Source organism: Triticum urartu, chromosome 3A (genome assembly GCF_056163025.1).
Source record: "Triticum urartu cultivar PI428250 chromosome 3A, HENAU_Tu73, whole genome shotgun sequence".
NCBI classification, from domain to species: Eukaryota; Viridiplantae; Streptophyta; class Magnoliopsida; order Poales; family Poaceae; genus Triticum; species Triticum urartu.
The window spans coordinates 461,848,801-461,868,628 of NC_141875.1; the positions used below are offsets into that span (position 1 = coordinate 461,848,801).

The following is a 19,828-nucleotide window of genomic DNA, read 5'->3' on the forward strand; positions in this document are numbered from 1 at the left end:
TCGTAAACATGCCTACTTGTTAATCTATTTTGCATGCTCCAGTTTTTCACCAAGTCTGAATCTGTTTATGTTTTTGCTATGTTCACATGCTTGCAATTGTATTTTCTGATCCCTTTTGGCTCATGGTCACTAAGGGACTTTTGTTATATGCTTAGAGTAGCTTCGTGCCATGCCTTGCTTTGCCATGATAAGTTCCTATAGCATGTAGTTTTCATGCTCTAAAGATTGCTTCCTGATGATAAATTCCTGTTATGCTGTTAATTTCACTAAGTCTGAAACCTGTTATCTTTTGCACTTTTGCCATGCTTGTTTGAGCTTGCTATTTAGTGACTTAGCCATAGCTCAGTGTTCATCTTTTGTCAAGCATTATGAGTGGATCCCTGTCATGTATTTTTTTTGTCATGTTGGAGTGTTGTAGCATGTTGTTCTTATTGCATTTAGTAGGCTACTTGCTGTTTATCGCAGACCGGTGTCATATTTGTTTTGCTTGCCATTTCCAAATCGTGCATCCGATTCCGGTGACCTTTATATCGATTTCGACCGAAATCACCTCACCTTTCCAGTGGCACTCTTGGATTTCCAATTTGAGGCCAGGTTCAATCTTTACTTTTCCAAATCTTGCATATGCATCACATATCGCATCCCGCATATCATACCATGTTTGCATCATGTTGTTTGAGCTTTGCACGTGGTTGATTGTGTTCCTTTTGCTTATTATTCTTGCTTGGGTAGAGCCGGGAGACGAGTACATGAACGAGGAGTCCGTTGAGTACGCTTATGAGGATCAAGGCAACTCTGAGAACTTTGCAGGCAAGATGACCATACCCTCGAAATCACTTCTATCTTTGCTTGCTAGATGCTCGCTCTTTTGTTGTGCCTATGCTACGATACCTACCACTTTCTTATCATGCCTCCCATATTGCCATGTCAACCTCTAACCCACCTTTTCCTAGCAAACCGTTGTTTGGCTATGTTACCGCTTTGCTCAGCCCCTCTTATAGCGTTGCTAGTTGCAGGTGAAGTTTGGAGACCGTTCCTTGTTGGAACATGTTTATTGTTGGGATATCATAATATTATCTTGTTCATATTAATGCACCTATATATTTGGTAAAGGGTGGAAGGCTCGGCCTTATGCCTGGTGTTTTGTTCCACTCTTGCCGCCCTAGTTTCCGTCATATCGGTGTTATGTTCCCGGATTTTGCGTTCCTTACACGGTTGGGTTACAATGGGAACCCCTTGACAGTTCACCTTGAATAAAACTCCTCCAGCAATGCCCAACCTTGGTTTTACCATTTGCCACCTAGCCTCTTTTTCCCTTGGGTTTCCGGAGCCCGAGGGTCATCTTTATTAAACCCCCCTGGGCCAGTGCTCCTCTGGGTGTTGGTCCGACCGAGTAGACTGTGGGGCCACCTCGGGGCAACTTGAGGGTTGGTTTTACTCATAGGATGTCTCATCTGAGTGTGCCCTGAGAACGAGATATGTGCAGCTCCTATCGGGATTTGTCGGCACATTCGGGCGGTGTTGCTGGACTTGTTTTACCATTGTCGAGGATGTCTTGTAACCGGGATGCCGAGTCTGATCGGAATGTCTCGGGAGAAGGAATATCCTTCGTTGACCGTGAGAGCTTGTGATGGGCTAAGTTGGGACTCCCCTGTAGGGATTTGAACTTTCGAAGGCCGTGCCCTCGGTTATGGGTAGATGGGAATTTGTTAATATCCGGTTGTAGATAACCTGAAACTTAACTTAATTAAAATGCACCAACCGCGTGTGTAACCGTGATGGTTTCTTCTCGGCGGAGTCCGGGAAGTGAACACGGTGTTGGATTAATGATTGATGTAGGTTGTTCTAGGATCACTTCTTGATCATAGTTTGTCACTCGTGCCTTTTCCTTCTCTCCTCGCTCTCTTTTGCGAATATGTTAGCCACCATATATGCTAGTCGCTTGCCGCAGCTCCACCTCATACGTTTACCCTTACCTATAAGCTTAAATAGTCTTGATCGCGAGGGTGTGAAATTTTTGAGTCCCCGTGACTCACAGATTACTTCCAAACCAGATGCAGGGACCGATGATACCGCTCCAGATGATATGACCGAGCTCAAGTGGGAGTTCAATGAAGACTCTCGCCGTTACTACGTGTCTTTCCCAGATGATCAATAGATGTGCCCGGTTGGGGCGATCGGGGACTATGTTGCATTTGGGGTTGATCTTTATTTTGGTTCCGTAGTCGGACCTTGAGTGTATTGGATGAATGTAATGACTTATTTATGTATTTGTGTGACGTGGAGAGTGTAAGCCAACTATGTACCTTTCCCCTTTATTTATTTACATGGGTTGTTGTGAAGATTACCTCACTTACGATATTGCTTTCAATGCGGTTATGCCTCTAAGTCATGCTTCGACACGTGGGAGATATAGCCGCATCGAGGGCGTTACAATCATCCAACATGTTGAGCTTGCCTTCCCCCTTATGCTAGGCAAATTCTTTGCACCAAGTAGAGATACTACTTGTGCTTTCGAATATCCTTAAACCCAGTTTTGCCATGAGAGTCAACCATATCTACTTATGGATTGAGTAAGATCCTTCAAGTAAGTTGTCATTGTTACAAGCAATAAAAATTGCTCTCTAAATATGTATGATCTATTAGTGTGGAGAAAATAAGCTTTATACGATCTTGTGATGTGGAAGAAATAAAAGCGACAAACTGCATAATAAAGGTCCCTACCACAAGTGGCAATATAAAGTGACGTTCTTTTGCATTAAGATTTCGTACATCCAACCACAAAAACACATGACAACCTCTGCTTCCCTCTGTGGGCCTATCTTTTATTTTTGTCTTATGCTTTATACAAGATTCATGGTGATCTTCACCTTTCCTTTTTACATTTTATCCTTTGGCAAGCACTGTGTGTTGGAAAAATCCTGATATATATAGCTACTTGGATGTGGGTTTTCATAAACCATTATTGTTGACATTACCCTTGAGGTAAAAGGTTGGGAGGCAAAACTATAAGCCCCTATCTTTCTCTGTGTCCCATTAAAACTTCATACCCATAAGTATTGCGTGAGTGTTAGCAATTGTGAAAGACTAAATGATACTCCCTCCATTCCATAATATAGTGCGCCCGCGCTTTCCGAGGTCCAACTTTGACCATAAATTTAACCAACGAGACCAACTGCGGCGGGAGAAAAAATTATATAATTGAAAACTTCTTTCAAATATGAATTCACTGATATAATTTTTGCTCCCGCCGCAATCGGTCTTGGTAGTTAAATTTACGGTCAAAGTTGAAGCATGTGGATAGAGGAAGCACTACATTATGGAACGGAGGGAGTAGTTGAGTATGTGGACTTGCTGAAAAGCTCTTATATTGACTCTCTCCGATGTTATGATAAATTGCAATTGCTTCAATGACTGAGATTATAGTTGTTAGTTTTCAATGAAGTTTCTGATTCATACTTTACATTGTGAATAGATTGTTACTTTAGCATAAGAAATCACATGACAATATATATATGTGTGTGTGTGTGTGTGTGTGTGTTGCTGTACAAAGAATGATCATGATGCCCTCATGTCCGTATTTTATTTTATCGACACCTCTATCTCTAAACATGTGGACATATTTTTCAATATCGGCTTCCGCTTGAGGACAAGCGAGGTCTAAGCTTGGGGAGTTGATACATCCATTTTGCATCATGCATTTATATCGATATTTATTGCATTATGGGCTGTTATTACACATTATGTCACAATACTTATGCCTTTTCTCTCTTATTTTACAAGGTTTACATGAAAAGGGAGAATGCCGGCAGCTGGAATCCTGGGTTGGAAAAGGAGCAAATATTAGAGACCTATTCTGCACAACTCCAAAAGTCCTGAAACTCCACGAAAGTCAGTTTTGGAATATATAAAAAATATTGGGCGAAGAAAGCACCAAAGGGGAGCCAGCCACCGTCCACGAGGTTGGGGGGCGCGCCCTACCCCCTGGGCGTGCCCCCTGCCTCGTGGACCACCTGGCAGGCCCCCGATGCCCATCTTTTGGTATAAGGTGTATTTTGCCCTGGAAAAAATAACCATGAAGATTTCGGGACGAAGCGCCGCCGTCTCGAGGCGAAACCTTGGCGGAACCAATCTAGGGCTCTGGCGGAGCCGTTCTGCTAGGGAAACATCCCTCCGGCAGGGGGAAATCATCACCATCGGCATCACCATCGATCCTATCATCGAGAGGGGGTCAATCTCCATCAACATATTCAGCAGCACCATCTCCTCTCAAACCCTAGTTCATCTCTTGTATCCGATCTTTGTCTCAAAACATCAGATTGGTACCTGTGGGTTGCTAGTAGTGTTGATTACTCCTTGTAGTTGATGCTAGTTGGTTTATTCGGTGGAAGATTATATGTTGAGATCCTTTATGCATATTAATACCCCTCTGATTATGAATATGAATATGATTTGTGAGTAGTTACGTTTGTTTCTGAGGACATGGGAGAAGTCTTGCTATAAGTAGTCACGTGAATTTGGTATTCGTTCGATATTTTGATGAGATGTATGTTGTCTTTCCTCTAGTGGTGTTATGTGAACGTCGACTACATGACACTTCACCATTGTTTGGGCCTAGGGGAAGGCATTGGGAAGTAATAAGTAGATGATGGGTTGCTAGAGTGACATAAGCTTAAACCCTATTTTATGCGTTGTTTCGTAAGGGGCTGATTTGGATCTATATGTTTCATGCTATGGTTAGGTTTACCTTAATTCTTCTTTCGTAGTTGCAGATGCTTGCGAAGGGGGTTAATCATAAGTGGGATGCTTGTCCAAGTAAGGGCAGTACCCAAGCACCGGTCCACCCACATATCAAATTATCAAAGTAACGAACGCGAATCATATGAGCATGATGAAAACTAGCTTGACAATAATTCTCATGTGTCCTCAGGAGCGCTTTCCTTTATATAAGAGTTTGTCCAGGCTTGTCCTTTGCTACAAAAAGGATTGGGTCATCTTGCTGTACCTTGTTTACTTTTATTACTTGCTACCCGTTACGAATTACCTTATTATAAAACTATTTGTTACCGATAATTTCAGTGCTTGCAGAGAATACCTTACTGAAAACTGTGTGTCATTTTTCTTCTGCTCCTTATTGAGTTTGACACTCTTATTTATCGAAAGGACCACGATGGATCGCCTATACTTGTGGGGGGCGTCCTCATCGTCTTCCATACGCCCGTCCCCGTCTAACCACCCCTCTGCTCCCCTGTCGGCGACAACCCTAGCCACCATGGGATTCTTCACCGGCAAGAACAAGGGCAAGGCCCCCGCCGGCCCTTCGCGTGCGCTCTCCCCACCTCCGTCGGCGTCTTCCCGCCCGCCTAGGCAGCGGATAAGCGTCTCAGTGCACCAGGCGATGTGGCACTAGGATCACCGCATCTCCCTAACGTACCCCGATGTCACACTGCCACATGATTGGCACTTGGATACGTAGAGGATCCCAGTGCCGCGGTCGGCGCGGGCGCACGCGAAGGAGGTGCGGCGCCGGCGGTAGCAGCTGACGCCGAAGTAGCGCCTCAACCCCGCCTACGCATCAGACTCTCCCGATTGGGAGGTCTGATGTCGCCGTCCCCCGCAAGGCCGAGCCGGCGCCGACCCCCGTCATGCCCGAGCGCTACACATGGAATGGGTGCGTGCGCGAGTGGGTCAACGCACCACCCGTCTGGCTTGGAGCGATGCCGGCACAATATGACGATAGCGTAGGCTGGCGGAGGAGCGCCGCGAGGGCGAGCGGCTCGAGCAGTTGGAGTGCGACGCGGAGGAAGAGGAGCGTTGTGCCCGCGGTGGGGTAGCCCAGCCGGCAGCGGTACATCCAGTGGCGGAGGGCGTCGCCACAGCCTAGGAGACGACGTTCCCCGGGGCTGGCCCGACTCTAACGCTCATTGACCTCACCGGCCCCGACAACGACGATGAGGACGCCTAGCACAATGCGCCTCCTCCTAGTTTTTAGTTTTATTACTAGCAAGATGCCCGTGCATTGCACGGAACATCAAGATGCATTTTTTTTACAAAACACATGTTGTGATTGACCCATGCAAGAGTAATCCCATGTGTAAAAACTAATGATATCTCAAGAAGTTTAACAAAAAAATGGTATCTCGAGAATTTCATTAAAAAAATGATATCTCGAGAAAGATGAGAGATAAGATGAGGAGTGGGGCGTGATGGTGACTGGTGGTCAGACTAGGCGGAGGCATGAGGATGGACGGCGTCGGTAGCGGCCACCATGCTAGATTGTTTCAGATATTTCCTTTTTTAATTGCTCAGCAATGAGCTTGTGGGAGATAAGATGAACGAGGCAAGGCCTTATCTGTCAATGTGGAGAGATGTGCGGTTTTTTTTGTAAAATTATCATAGTTTGCTCTCTATCCGTCAGATGTAAATCAGACGGTCTATATTATAAGATGGCACGCACACCATTATCACCAACTCGGTTTTTTATAAGAGTAGAGAAATGCTTTTATTTAATGTAAAGTTGACTCGTGGACTCCCACTAGCCTTTATGGCCGGCATTAATGTTTAATTAATATTTTTTATTTTCAAAATATTTGCGGTATTTTTTTTCACACGACCTCAAAGATGGACAGGGCCGGCGTTAGGTGTAAGCGCCAACCGAAACACGAAAACAAATATGAATATCTGTCGGGCAACCTAAACAGACAAAAAACAGATAAATTATTTTTATTTAGGTCGGCCGGTTGAAGTTGCTTATTACTACGTGTCCTTGCCCTGAGACTAGTGAACACATGCGTCGGGATGTCAATCATCAGAGGTGGGTGTTTCGTGTTTCGTAGGGAGCAGATTTCTTTTCCGTAGCAATCGGCGGGGAGAAATCCATCTGCAAACCGGACCAACGGACACCCTGCTTGGTTTAGTTTCGTTTCGGATAGCAGGACAAGATAAAGAAGACGCTCGACCGTTGACGCGGACAACTGCGGCCCGCGCTGGGCCGTAGTGTGACCTGTGACGTGAACTTTGGCCTTATTTATTTCGCCACGCGCTGATCTTTTTCCTGAAACACGTGGCTCCCAAGTCTCCACACCGCACTAGAGGACGTACTCCATGCGATCCACCGCAAAATATAAAATCGATACCGTGGCTTAATCCAGTTCCATGCCGACAAACACGAGGAAAACGTACCACCGGTTCGTGCCAATCCGAGTAACTGGTCAGCAAAGCTCGCTCCAAATTTGACGCGCCACTCACGCGTGCTTCTCACTGCGTGAAATACTGGGGCAGGACATCTCACTGAACTTGACGGTAGTGCCACCTCGTTTACACGCGGTCTTAGAAACTGTTTGGCTTGTGATTAACTTAATCAAAGATTGTCACAATTAAGATTAGGTAAATTTGACCAACATGAGTGTTTGGTCAAGTCACATCTTAGACAAGCCACACTTGTGCCTCACTTTCATACACACAAAAAGTGTGACAAGATTTCTTTAGGCTTGCCAACTTGTAGCTTTCATTTTGATGAACTAACCTTAGGCAAGCTTGACAAAAATGTGTGATAAAGTATGACAATGCTAGTCCTAAAACCAAACAGCCCCTTAATAGTAGTCATGCTTGTGGTGGAAATCAAGCTGAGAATGCGCGTGCTTGTTGTGGTCGGTCCGAATGTTGTGCTTGTTGTGGTCGGTCCGAATGTTGCTGACCGAGAGGCAAATTAATGTTGCACCACGCAGGACACGCACGTCAATGCGAGGCAGCCATGGGCCATCCCTTGCATGCGCGAGGATGCGATAAGATTGGCAGATATGCTGTGACGTGGATTTGACAAAGCGCCTACCTGTGTATTTTTATCTTCATTAACCATCCTTTAATTATGTTCTTCATATCCTCTTCCGTCTACACAATGATATTTCGATTTGAGTAAGTTCTACACCAAAGAATGCACTTTAATGCTATGGTTTCATTCAGGTGATCGGTTCGTAGTTTCGTCGGCTGTAAATTCTTAATTTCGTCTTCCTGTTTGAAGCTATTCTGAACAAAATTTGTTAGATTCGTCGCGCATGATTGATTGTTTGAAATTTCCTTTGTCCAGCAGCCTAATCTCACAGTTCCGCACACTATTCGTGTTGTAAATTTTTGGTTTCGACGACCGTAGCTTCATCTTTCTTTGAACAGCATCCTACTGCATTGTTGCCGCCATGTCGAGCTTCTCTGTCCTCTGCTCAGAGCCCTCCTATTCGTCCCTCTCGACGCCGACGCCATTCTTCTTGATCTCCTTGCCCACATCCTACTACACTAGAGTCGTTTTCGGTGCTGCTCATCTCGGCCTACTCTCTGTCGTCCTCCTACTGCACTGACACTGCAATGGCACGCACACTGCTTTGTTGTGTCCTCGCCTTCATGCACACTGCAGTTCACCACGCCGCCGACGGGGTCGATCATCTTAGCCTCCTCTCTCTCTCGCCCTACTACACTAGAGTTGTTTCCGGCATCGATCATATCAGCCTCCTATCTCGTCCACTGCACTGACAATACCATGGCGCGAGCACTGCATTCTTCTCCTCTTCGGTTGTTTGTGTGAGCATCGCAATTAGTTTGCCAATGGTGTCGCCCGCCGTGCCGCCGACGGGGTTGCTCGTCCACGACTTCATGCTCGTCATGTCGGACACGGCACCACGACCACTATCCACCGCAGTAGCCATTGTCCGGCGCACACTGCATTTCTTCTCCCCCTCCCCCTGCTAGCTCTTAACCTTGTGTGCTAAGTGCAAGTGCTAGCTCTTAATCATACCTCATGCATGTAACCAAATACCGTGTTCATGTGCCGCTTGGGCCAATGCAGGCAACCAAACAAAGTACACTTGCGTATTACCTAATGCAGAGACCCTATATGCAGGCAACCAAACAACTTGCAGATGACGCATTTGGGGCTGTTTTTGCTCAATCAGACTGGATTGAGATGTGTATGCAATGCAGCTACTATTCACTACTGCAACCAAACACGCCTCTACTCTGTATTTACAGAGAGCTTGCTCGCCCCGGTAAGAAAACGATGGCAACTGTGTGTCACCCATTCTCAAGCACGAAATAGCCCGTATTTCTCACCACGTGTTCTCCGTCTCCTTCAGATGTATTCTTATAGTGTCAAAAAAACGTTTCTTGTTTTGAGACAGAGGAAGTATACTACATTTGCTACATGAGACGTCCAATCTCTCCCCCCACAAAAAAGATAAATATAATGAGACGTCCAATCTCACACCCGCATGTGCCACTGTAAAAATTAACATTAAGACCTTGTTTACGGTGCAAGAATGTAAGGGGGTGTTTGTTTCCAAGGACTTTTTTATGTAGGGATTAAAAAAAATCCCTTTTAAAGATTTTTTTTTACCAAACGGGAGGGACTTTTTAGGAACTAAATTAGGCATTTGAGACTAAATGAAGAAGACTCTCAAGGAGAGTCTTTTTGGGACTTTTCCAATAATGCCCCTTCATGCACCCATTGGTCCGCCATCCCATGGTGTTGTTTGATTGTTATTTTTTTATATACTAGGGGCAACATGGTCATTTAATAACATCTAGAAAGGGACTAGCGACTTTTTAGTCTCTGAAAACAAACAGAGAAGGACTTTTTAGGGATTAGAGACTTTTTAATTAGGACTAGAAAAAGTCCTAGGACTAGAGAACCAAACACCACCTAAGTTCCGTGGCATAGCTGGATGCCGTAAAGTCGTCCCTTGGTGTGTGGGCATATGTTGATTGTTGGAGTACTTGGCAAATTGAAGAGAGTAAAAATTGTACTCATATTGAGAAATACTTCATCAGAGAAAAAATCTGCTTCATTTTGCTTCACTTGCCAATGTTAAATGTTGGAGTTGACTTCCCGGTAGTCATAGCACTCCTTTCATTTCTTTTTTACTCTGCATATACGATTTATCATAAATCAAACTTCATAAAATTTGACCAAATATATATATATATATATATATATATATATATATGTATATATGTGAAAAAATGGACAACCACAATACCAAATCAATATCATTATATGAATCATGGAACTATTTTTCATATTCTATATCTTTACTACTGTAAATGTTTATAATTATTAATACAAGGCTAGTCAAACTTTATAAAGTAAGATAGAACTTACTCTTGTACAAGGCTGGTCAAACTTTATTAATATAAGAATTCTTTTTTACTCTGCATATAAGATTGATAGTCTCACGGTAGTTGCCAGAATCATAAAATCACATATTATGGGTTAATTGGATAAATGCCACTTGAATTCTGGTGATTACGAGAAACGCCACTGCAATTTTCAAACTTTAAAAATACCACTACAAATTTTGCAAACTTCAAAAAACGCCACTGCAGACTTTGAAAAATGCCACTGAAAATTGCAGTGGCGTTTCTCAGAGTCGCTAGAATTCGAGTGGCATTTATGAAATTAACCCATTAATATACTGGCAGTAATTTCCTAGAATCATAAAATCATATATTGTACTGACAATAATGTAGAGCCAATCCAATCAATTTGGATTGTCAAAAACACATCATCCTATGATAGAATTGAGATTCTACCAACTTTCCATGTGTGCTTAGATTCTAAGATTGTAGAATCGTTTGATAAAATTGAGATTCCGACAACTTTACACAAGTATGGTTGATAGGAGTTCAATTATACTCGCAAAGCCTATGTATGTTTCTTTCTACTACTTTGGCGTATCTGCAATCTCAAAGTAGATAAGAAGTCATACTACCTTCGTTCCAAAATATAAAGCGTAGTTTGGCTTTCAAAAATACTTTGACCAACAATTAGTGAAATAATATGTGATTTCTGTTACACAAATATACACCATTGGATTCATATTTAAAAGTACCTTTTGTATTGTAACCGTTACCTAAAAATTGTATGTGAGATTTACGATTACAATTTTATAGGGTCAAACTATGTTTTATATTATGAAACTACGGAGGAGAGTATGATTTTGTCCATTTTGTTTGACCTCACGAAACCTTCCCTACCAAGCAAGAATAAGGTTCTCTCCGCCTAGCCACCTTCCCCGTGGTGATTTCAGCATTGTCGGAGGGCGCGTAGAGGTTTGTCTCCGTCGGATCTTGGGGGATACGATCGTTGTTTGTCTTCGGTGGATCCACCTAGATCCGGTCTTCGTTTGTCGGTATTTGTGTGTCTGCAGGTTCTTTTCATCGGCGGCTGTTGTTGTTTTTGTGCGCTGGTCCTGTAGGGACTTAGCATGACGACTTCTCGACTGTGTTTGTTGGTTTAGCCGGCTCCGGTGAATGATGGGTGATGACGGCGGCACGTCTTCGACTTGCTTTATTGTTTATAGCCATCGTCAAGTGCTCTATGGACCTAAATGTAACTTTCAATTCTAGTGTTCTTTGTATACAACCTTGACCGTTGATAAATATATCATACGTTTTTCCAGAAAAAGAAAAGAAAAAGGAAAACAACGACTCAACGCGTTGTGGTAACCAGGATATGTCCTCACATAGAACGGACAGAAACCATGGAGGGGGCATCTGGAAAACCCCCGGCAACAGACTCTCCTCTATTTATGCGCGGCCGAACCACATAAACCATCCCAAAACACGCCGGACAGAGCAAAACCTCCCTCCCTGTTACTTGCAGCTGCAACGCTTTGCCTAGTTCTTTATATCCAATCTCGCTTCACCAAGAACAAGAAAGAACACCCAAATCAGAAAAAGAAACAGAAAGATCAACCGTAAGCGCCGGATTGTCCATTTCCGCTCCAGAAGAGAGCAGAAGGCGTGATTAGCGAGAATGGTGGCGATCGAGAACCAGAGCCAGGCCCAGAGGCCGGCGGAGTCCGCGAGGATCCCCAAGGAGGCGCGGCGGCTCCTGCACGACCTGGCGGCGGCGTGGCCGAACGTGGCGGACTGCCGCGCGCTGGAGGTGGTGCCGCTCAAGGGCGCCATGACCAACGAGGTGTACCAGGTGCGCTGGCTCACCGCCCCGGCCGGCGGCGAGGCGGGCGCGGGGGCGCTCAAGGAGAGGGAGGTGAGGAAGGTGCTCGTGCGGATTTACGGCGACGGCGTCGACCTCTTCTTCGACCGCGACGACGAGCTGCGCACCTTCGAGTGCATGTCCCGCCACGGCCAGGGCCCCCGCCTCCTCGGCCGCTTCCCCAACGGCCGCATCGAGGAGTTCATCCACGCACGGGTACGTGCACATGCGAACCCATAATAACGCGTCTAAACAAAATAACTATCGAATTGTTTCTTCCTTTCAGTTTTTTCTTGGTTTAAAGGCCATTTCAGAACTGGTCTCCTCTGTTTCTTGGCGAATTTCTTTCTCGAACTGCCAAATCACTCTGTTTTCTCTAAGAGTTTTTCATGCCACTTTGTTTCTTTCCACGAATGATTCAGTTATTTTTAGTGCGCTTGTGTTCGGTTGGATTTTAGAAAATTTAGTGCTAAAGTTAACTACTGCTTTCTTGATGTACTTTAGGAGATTCTACTAGCAATAGCATGCAGCCGACTAATTTATTGAACTGTGGTTCTCGTCCGTTGAATGTTCTGCCGTGGGAATCTAGCATTGTAAAATTTTAGATAATTCCTTACATCTAGTCTTATCCATCAGTTCAGAAAGAAAACGCTTCTTCAAGCCAATTAGTCAATGAACTCCCATTTAACCAGAATTATTATGCCCCATGTGACTTAGTCGAAAGCTACCTTTTGTTTCTGCACTAGCGACATCTCCCAGAAATGTGTGTTACGTGGACGATCTTTTTCTTTGCAAGGCTATGTCATCAAATGAAATCTCTCTTCCTTAGATTATTTCTTATCACATCGATAAATTTGTGGTGTGAAGTCAATAGCTTACGATGTTGTATTTGTCAAGTAGTCGATGATCTATAACTGCACATACGACTGCAGAGGACATCTCTTAGAAAAGCCATGGCATGAAAGCAATTGATTTGACTTGAGAAAGTAGGCAGATGACCAAGTTGGCAAAACCAGCACAGCTGGTGGCAAAGTACGTTTACAAGGAAGTAGCTTAGGCAGTATGCATCATGGTCCAACTCACTTTCTATGCCCCTTTGAAGTGTTAGTCATGCTATAGCCAGAGGATGAGAGCGCGCCGTAGCACGTTCTAGATTCTTCAGATCACTTCATTATTTGCGTCGCGCTCATAAATAAAAGGGAGTATCTTGTGCTGTTTTCTGGGGCGAACAAAAAGGGGTGGGAATGGAATACGGTTCATTGCTATTAGAACTTTTTTGCTAAAGCTGTCCTTGGAAAACGATAGGAGTATTTGCTACCAAGGTGGCCAAACTATCCATCTGTTTGTAAACACAAACTAATGCAAATGTTTTTTTCAGACGCTGTCGGCTCCCGATATGCGCGATCCTGAAATTTCAGCTCTGGTGGCTACAAAACTGAGGGAATTCCACAACCTTGACATGCCTGGTCCCAAGCATGTGCTCCTCTGGGACAGACTGAAGTAAGGACAATCTTTAGTTCTTGCACAAATGATTTATTTGTCAGGCTTACAACTCACAAGCATGGAACTGAACCTGATGAATCTTTTTAATGAAGGAACTGGCTCAAAACTGCCAAGAACCTGTGCCCAACCGATCAGGCCAACGAACTACGCTTGGATTGCCTGGAGGACGAGATCGCTTCGCTGGAGAAAGAATTCTCAGGGGATTACCACCACTGGATTGGTTTCTGCCACAATGATCTACAGTATGGCAACATCATGATGGATGAGGAGACCAACATGCTGACCATCATTGTGAGTCTCTATGCATTCAAAAGCAATTCCTTATAGTCTTAATTATTTGGTGTATGGAAATCATGTAAAATATGCAAATGGGGATTCTCTTGCACGTTTGTTAGGCTGAACTTCCAAGTTTCTCATCTCATGCAACCTTGTCTTCAGTTTTGTTCCTTACGACTCGACATCCTAAGGTGTCACGCCTCCACTAAAAGCAGAGTTTTAGTCTTGGAGAGTACGTGCAGCATGAAGAACCGATGCTTTCTTTTCTTGTTGTATATGCTGTGTACCGACCTGCCATGAGTCATGACAGTTTCTTAAGGAAATCTGAAGTTCTATCCCACCTTCTAACAAACTGTCAGACATCCTAATTATAGTTGGCAAGTTGGTTTGATCTTATTATTTGCCCCCTCGTGTGCTTACAGGACTATGAGTATGCAAGCTTCAACCCAGTTGCATATGACATCGCTAACCATTTCTGCGAGATGGCGGCAGACTACCATTCGGAAAAGCCTCATATACTGGACTACAGTAAATATCCAGGTATTGCATTTCCCATTTAACTCTGCTTTTGTTTTCGTTCAGCCTTCACTCTACCTTGTTACTATTGTTAACTTTCTATTCTGCGGCAGATATCGATGAGCAGAGGCGTTTCGTGAAGACTTACCTGAGCACTTCTCGTGAGTACAAAACCCAATTATCTTGGTTCGATTGTCCGACGATTCCTTTCGTGCTAATACAGCTTTGTTGGTCAGGCGAGGAACCTGAAGCAGAGGAGGTGGAGAATCTGCTCCGGAGCGTGGAGAAGTACACGCTCGCGAGTCATCTGGTTTGGGGACTCTGGGGAATAATATCGGTGAGTTCATATTCGGTTCGCCAACCTAGTCATCACAGTAATTATATGCGCTGCTATCTTCTAACTTTCATTCTTTTCTTTACAGGATCGTGTCAACGACATCGACTTCGATTACCAGGAGTACGCAAGGCAGAGATTTGAGCAGTACTGGCAGAAGAAGCCTGCCGTCCTAACCTCATGAATAGCTGTACCTATGGCTTCAGGAACTCCCTGAGGGCCTGTGCTGCTGCACACAAACTGTGCAGTGTTACTAACACACATATCCCCTGGCTGGGATAATGACAGGAAGGATATGAGAGAAGCATACTATTACAAGGAAGCATAAGCCCGTTCCAGGGTCAGACGTTCCCATTTCGAACCTTGACAAGGTCCAGCTTCAGGAAGGAAGCTGTCTATGGGGGCTTTGGTTGATTGTTTATAGGTATAGCCTCGACGGCTCGGCGCAACGATGATAAAGCTTGGAGTTGCATTTTGTATGTTGTTTCCCTAAGCACAGCTGGTGGTGTTCGTGTGATTTTGTGCTAGTAATGTATGTATACTTGACGGACAAAGTATGTACTATAAGACATCTCGTGAAAGAAGTATGAGTATGTATGAGATCCTGATTAAGCCGTGCTTGGAGTGTACTAGCTTGGAGACGGCAGTCTTTGCGGTTCTCCATAATAAGACGGTGTTATCACTGAAACTGTCAGGCCCTGAACTTAAGAAATCAACACTGTTGTTAAGTTCAGTTAACTGTTTTTTTAGGCAAAGTTCAGTTAACTGTTACCTTACCACTTGGCTGAAGATTTAAATTGGTACATTCTTCCTCGATCCAACGGATTCCACCTCTACTTATCGTGCTAAGTGGATCACGCATCGACGGGGATCTTCGATCGGACAGCCTCGTTTCGTCCTCGGGTGGTTGTTAGCTCTCACCTGCTCCATCTCTACTTTTTGTATTTTCTCTCTTAAGTGTAATGACTATAAAGCCTCAGACCCTTGTAAGAGGAGGCATCAAGTATGTTTTAACTGGGTTGAAACTCTAGACGTCGTGTTCTGGCTGGCCTAGTACGCACATCTGAGATCGATGCAAACCCTGGTCAGTTTTCGTCCCAAGTTTGCTACTTTGCTCTTTGTTTCTGAAATTTAGACCTCTTATGAAATTTAATTCGTCAGAGCCTAGCAGTTCATTTAGACCTCTTATGAAATTCCTCGCTTGAACTAGCAGTTCATTTAAGATCACAAGGCACCCTGCCTGTATAAGCCCTTCCCGAATTTAATGGTTGAAGTCACTGATTACACTGCCACAGCTGATCCTGAGAGGAGTCACTACAATTAAATATTGAGGCCTTGCAGCAAAATAGGAATGGTGATCGCAAGGACTTGACTTCAGCATTACTCCCTTCGTCCGCAAATAAGTGTACATCTACCTTTTGTTCTAAGTCAAAGTTTTTAATATTTTGATTAACTTTCTAGGAAAAAGTAGCATCATTTATGACACCAAATTAGCATTGTTGGATTCATTTTGAAACGTACTTCCATAATATACCAATTTGATGTCGTATATGCTACTAGTCTTTTCTGTAAATTTGATCAAACTTTTAAAACTTTGATCAAAGACAGAAACTAGATGTATACTTATTCACGGACGAGGGCAAGAAGGGCAAGGGCAAGAAAGGATACTTCATGAAACTAGATGTACACTTATTCACAGACGAAGGGAGTACATCTGTAACAAAATTTCGTTTGCATGCAGGAAACCCTCTCTGGGCTACAAACATCTCTCACACAGTTTATCGCTACTGTCAAACTGTGCAATCTGCTGCCAAAGATCCTCTAGCCTCTCCAACAAACATAAACATCACAACACCACCCCTGGTACCACCTTGGTCACTGCTCCTGCCGGTGCTTCTTTATGGGCACTACAGTTCTGCATGAAGCACGTGCTGGCAGAAAACTGCATCTGAATGGTACTTGCGGTGTGACTGTGGGGAGGCACGAGACCTCCCTCCCGCGAGCGTCCGGGGGGAAAACTCTAGCGCCGCCTCCAGCGCCCCCCTTTCCCGTGCCTTCCTCCCCTCGCCGCCGCCTTGATGTACTGGCGGGCAAACCCCGGCCAGTGCTGGCGGCGGCGGGGCCCTCTTGAAGGAAATATGCCCTAGAGGCAATAATAAAGTTATTATTTATTTTCTTATATCATGATAAATGTTTATTATTCATGCTAGAATTGTATTAACCGGAAACATAATACTTGTGTGAATACATAGACAAACTAAACGTCACTAGTATGCCTATACTTGACTAGCTCGTTGATCGAAGATGATTATGTTTCCTAACCATAGACATGTGTTGTCATTTGATTAACGGGATCACATCATTAGGAGAATGATGTGATTAACATGACTCATTTCATTAGCTTAGCACCCGATCGTTTAGTATGTTGCTATTGCTTTCTTCATGACTTATACATGTTCCTATGACTATGAGATTATGTAACTCCCGTTTGCCGGAGGAACACTTTGTGTGCTACAAAATGTCACAACGTAACTGGGTGATTATAAAGGAGCTCTACAGGTGTCTCCAAAGGTACATGTTGGGTTGACGTATTTCAAGATTAGGATTTGTCACTCCGATTGTCGGAGAGGTATCTCTGGGCCCTCTCGGTAATGCACATCACTTAAGCCTTGCAAGCATTGCAACTAATGAGTTAGTTGCGAGATGATGTATTACGGAACGAGTAAAGAGACTTGCCAGTAACGAGATTGAACTAGGTATTGAGATACCGACGATCGAATCTCGGGCAAGTAACATACCGATGACAAAGGGAACAACATATGTTGTTATGCGGTCTGACCGATAAAGATCTTTGTAGAATATGTAAGAGCCAATATGAGCATCCAGGTTCCGCTATTGGTTATTGACTGGAGACATGTCTCGGTCATGTCTACATTGTTCTCGAACCCATAGGGTCCGCACGCTTAAGGTTTCGATGACAGTTATATTATGAGTTTATGAGTTTTGATGTACCGAAGGAGTTCGGAGTCCCGGATGAGATCGGGGACATGACGAGGAGTCTCGAAATGATCGAGGCGTAAAGATCGATATATTGGACGACTATATTCGGACATCGGAAAGGTCCCGAGTGATTCGGGTATTTTCGGAGGTATCGGGGAGTTACGGGAATACGAGGAAGAAGCAATGGGCCTTAATGGGCCTTAGTGGGAAGGACCAGGAGGTGGCGCGCGCCCCTCCCAAGCCCAGTCCGAATTGGACAAGGGGTTTGGGGCGCGGCCCCTCTCTCCCTTCCTTCCCCTCTTCCCCCCTTCCCCCCCTTCTCCTAGTTGGACTAGGAAAGGAGGAAACCTACTCCCTGGCGCGCCCCTCCTAGGGCCGGCCTCCTCCCCCTTGCTCCTTTATATACAGGGGCAGGGGGGCACCTCTAGAGACACAAGTTGATCCACGTGATCGTTTTCTTAGCCGTGTGCGGTGCCCCCCTTCCACCATAATCATCGATAATATTGTAGCAGTGCTTAGGCGAAGCCCTGCGACGGTAGAACATAAAGATCGTCACCACGCCGTCGTGCTGACGGAAATCTTCCCCGACACTTTGCTGGATCGGAGTCCGGGGATCGTCATCGAGCTGAACGTGTGCTAGAACTCGGAGGTGCCGTAGTTTCAGTGCTTGATCGGTCGGGCCGTGAAGACGTACGACTACATCAACCGCGTTGTCATAACGCTTCCGCTGTCGGTCTACAAGGGTACGTAGATCACACTCTCCCCTCTCGTTGCTATACATCACCATGATCTTGCGTGTGCGTAGGAAATTTTTTGAAATTACTACGTTCCCCAACACCTCTCCTTCCCCCTCTCGGCCTGGCAGGCGCGGGCTTCCGGGTCGGGCGGCGGCGCGGCGTTCGCGCGGGGCGCGGCGGTGACGCGAGTTGTGGACGGCGGCGTGAAGGGGCTGCAGCGGAGGTGGTGCGCGGAGGGCTCCGGCGGCGGCGTTCGGCCAGATCTGGGCCCTGCCGGCGAGGGCCGCGGATGGCGTGGGCTGCGGGCGTCCACCCCTAACGTTGCCACGACTGGTGGTGGTGGAGGCGCACCGGCGGTGGCTGGTGGGCGTGCTGGTGGCGGCGTTCGTGGACGTCGTATCCTTCTTGAAGGCTCTGTCGTGGTGCTCCCACCCCCTGCGTCGCTCCGGGTGAAAACTTGATCTGCGGATCGGACGGTGACGGCTATCCGTGGTCGTACCCTTCTGGGAGGCACCGTCTTGGAGTCCTTGCTTCGTCATGGTCCATCTCACCCCCTCGGTGGCTCCAAGTGGTTCTTCATAGCTCATATTATGTTTGCTTGGTTGTGTCTGAGTGGTGTGTGGTGCTCGGCACCTTTGTATCTAGCCTTGGGTGTGTTCAGTGTGTGTCGTGGTGGCGTGTGTTTGTTCGGCTCGCTCAGATGTATGGGATGATGTTTGCTTTACAATATAAAGCGAGGGGAAACCCTTTTTCGCTAATGGTACTTGCAAACTCCCCTGCGGGCACCCCCACTTTGGGCAACAAAAGCGACCTACACAAATACCTGACAATAGAGCTCTGCAACAACGAGCAGCTCAAAAAGTATCGCTGCTACAACCACAGGACCCTCACAGAATCTACAATCGGACCCATACCCGCCCCAAAGTCTGGACGGGCTCGCCACCCAACCGGCCACCCCATAGTCGGCCTAAACGTCCGGACTGACTGGCACTCCTCATATCTAGCCCAAATTCGGGGTGGTATGAGGACGCTCAGACACGGGCATGCCCATCACGTCGGATCTGGCCCACGCTGGCCCACCCGACCCTACATAAAATGGACCATATCCGCCCCGGACGAAACCCTAGCCGCATTCCACTCCATTCCCCTCCCCTCCAGTCCACTCCCTCCGCCCATAAGCTCCCGTCCGACGATCTCATACCCTCTTCGGCATATGACGGGTAGCGGATCCGAGTCCTACACTTCCAGATCCATTGACCTCAAGCTCATCCCACATGGCCCCAAGGAGGAGATGACTGTCCGCCTTGCGCTCCACCACTCTTAGGAGGAGACCGCTCGACGGCAGTGCTCGAAATCCTTCAGTCGGGAAACCATTGTGTTCGCCCAAATGGCGCATGAATCCTACGCAAGGTGTGTTGCCGCTGCCTCACCGGAGGCTGTGCGGTCCGTCTAGCGTCCGAAAACGCTGTTGGATGC

General features: G+C 45.8%; 1 protein-coding gene across 2 annotated transcripts; it reads left to right on the top strand.

Moving 5' to 3' along the window:
- Positions 1-11,588: 11,588 nt before the first annotated feature.
- On the top strand, positions 11,589-15,215 carry LOC125544334 (putative choline kinase 2). 2 transcript variants are annotated; one of them, XM_048707981.2, is made up of 7 exons: positions 11,591-12,202; positions 13,365-13,486; positions 13,582-13,780; positions 14,188-14,305; positions 14,395-14,442; positions 14,518-14,618; positions 14,704-15,215. In XM_048707981.2, the coding sequence occupies exons 1-7, from the start codon at positions 11,804-11,806 to the stop codon at positions 14,797-14,799; spliced, it is 1,083 nt and encodes a 360-aa protein (XP_048563938.2). In that variant the 5' UTR covers positions 11,591-11,803; the 3' UTR covers positions 14,800-15,215. The 2 variants fall into 2 exon arrangements, with proteins under 2 accessions (XP_087403479.1, XP_048563938.2); XM_087547353.1 differs by having other exon boundaries at positions 11,589-12,202; positions 14,395-14,618.
- Positions 15,216-19,828: the final 4,613 nt, after the last annotated feature.

Bases quoted from the DNA above. Each gene is read 5' to 3' on its own strand.
- LOC125544334 (XM_087547353.1), top strand. From the start codon at position 11,804: ATGGTGGCGATCGAGAACCAGAGCCAGGCCCAGAGGCCGGCGGAGTCC. The intron at 13,487-13,581 runs GTAAGGACAATC...TTTTTAATGAAG, and splicing joins CTCCTCTGGGACAGACTGAA to GAACTGGCTCAAAACTGCCA. The intron at 14,619-14,703 runs GTGAGTTCATAT...TTTTCTTTACAG, and splicing joins GACTCTGGGGAATAATATCG to GATCGTGTCAACGACATCGA.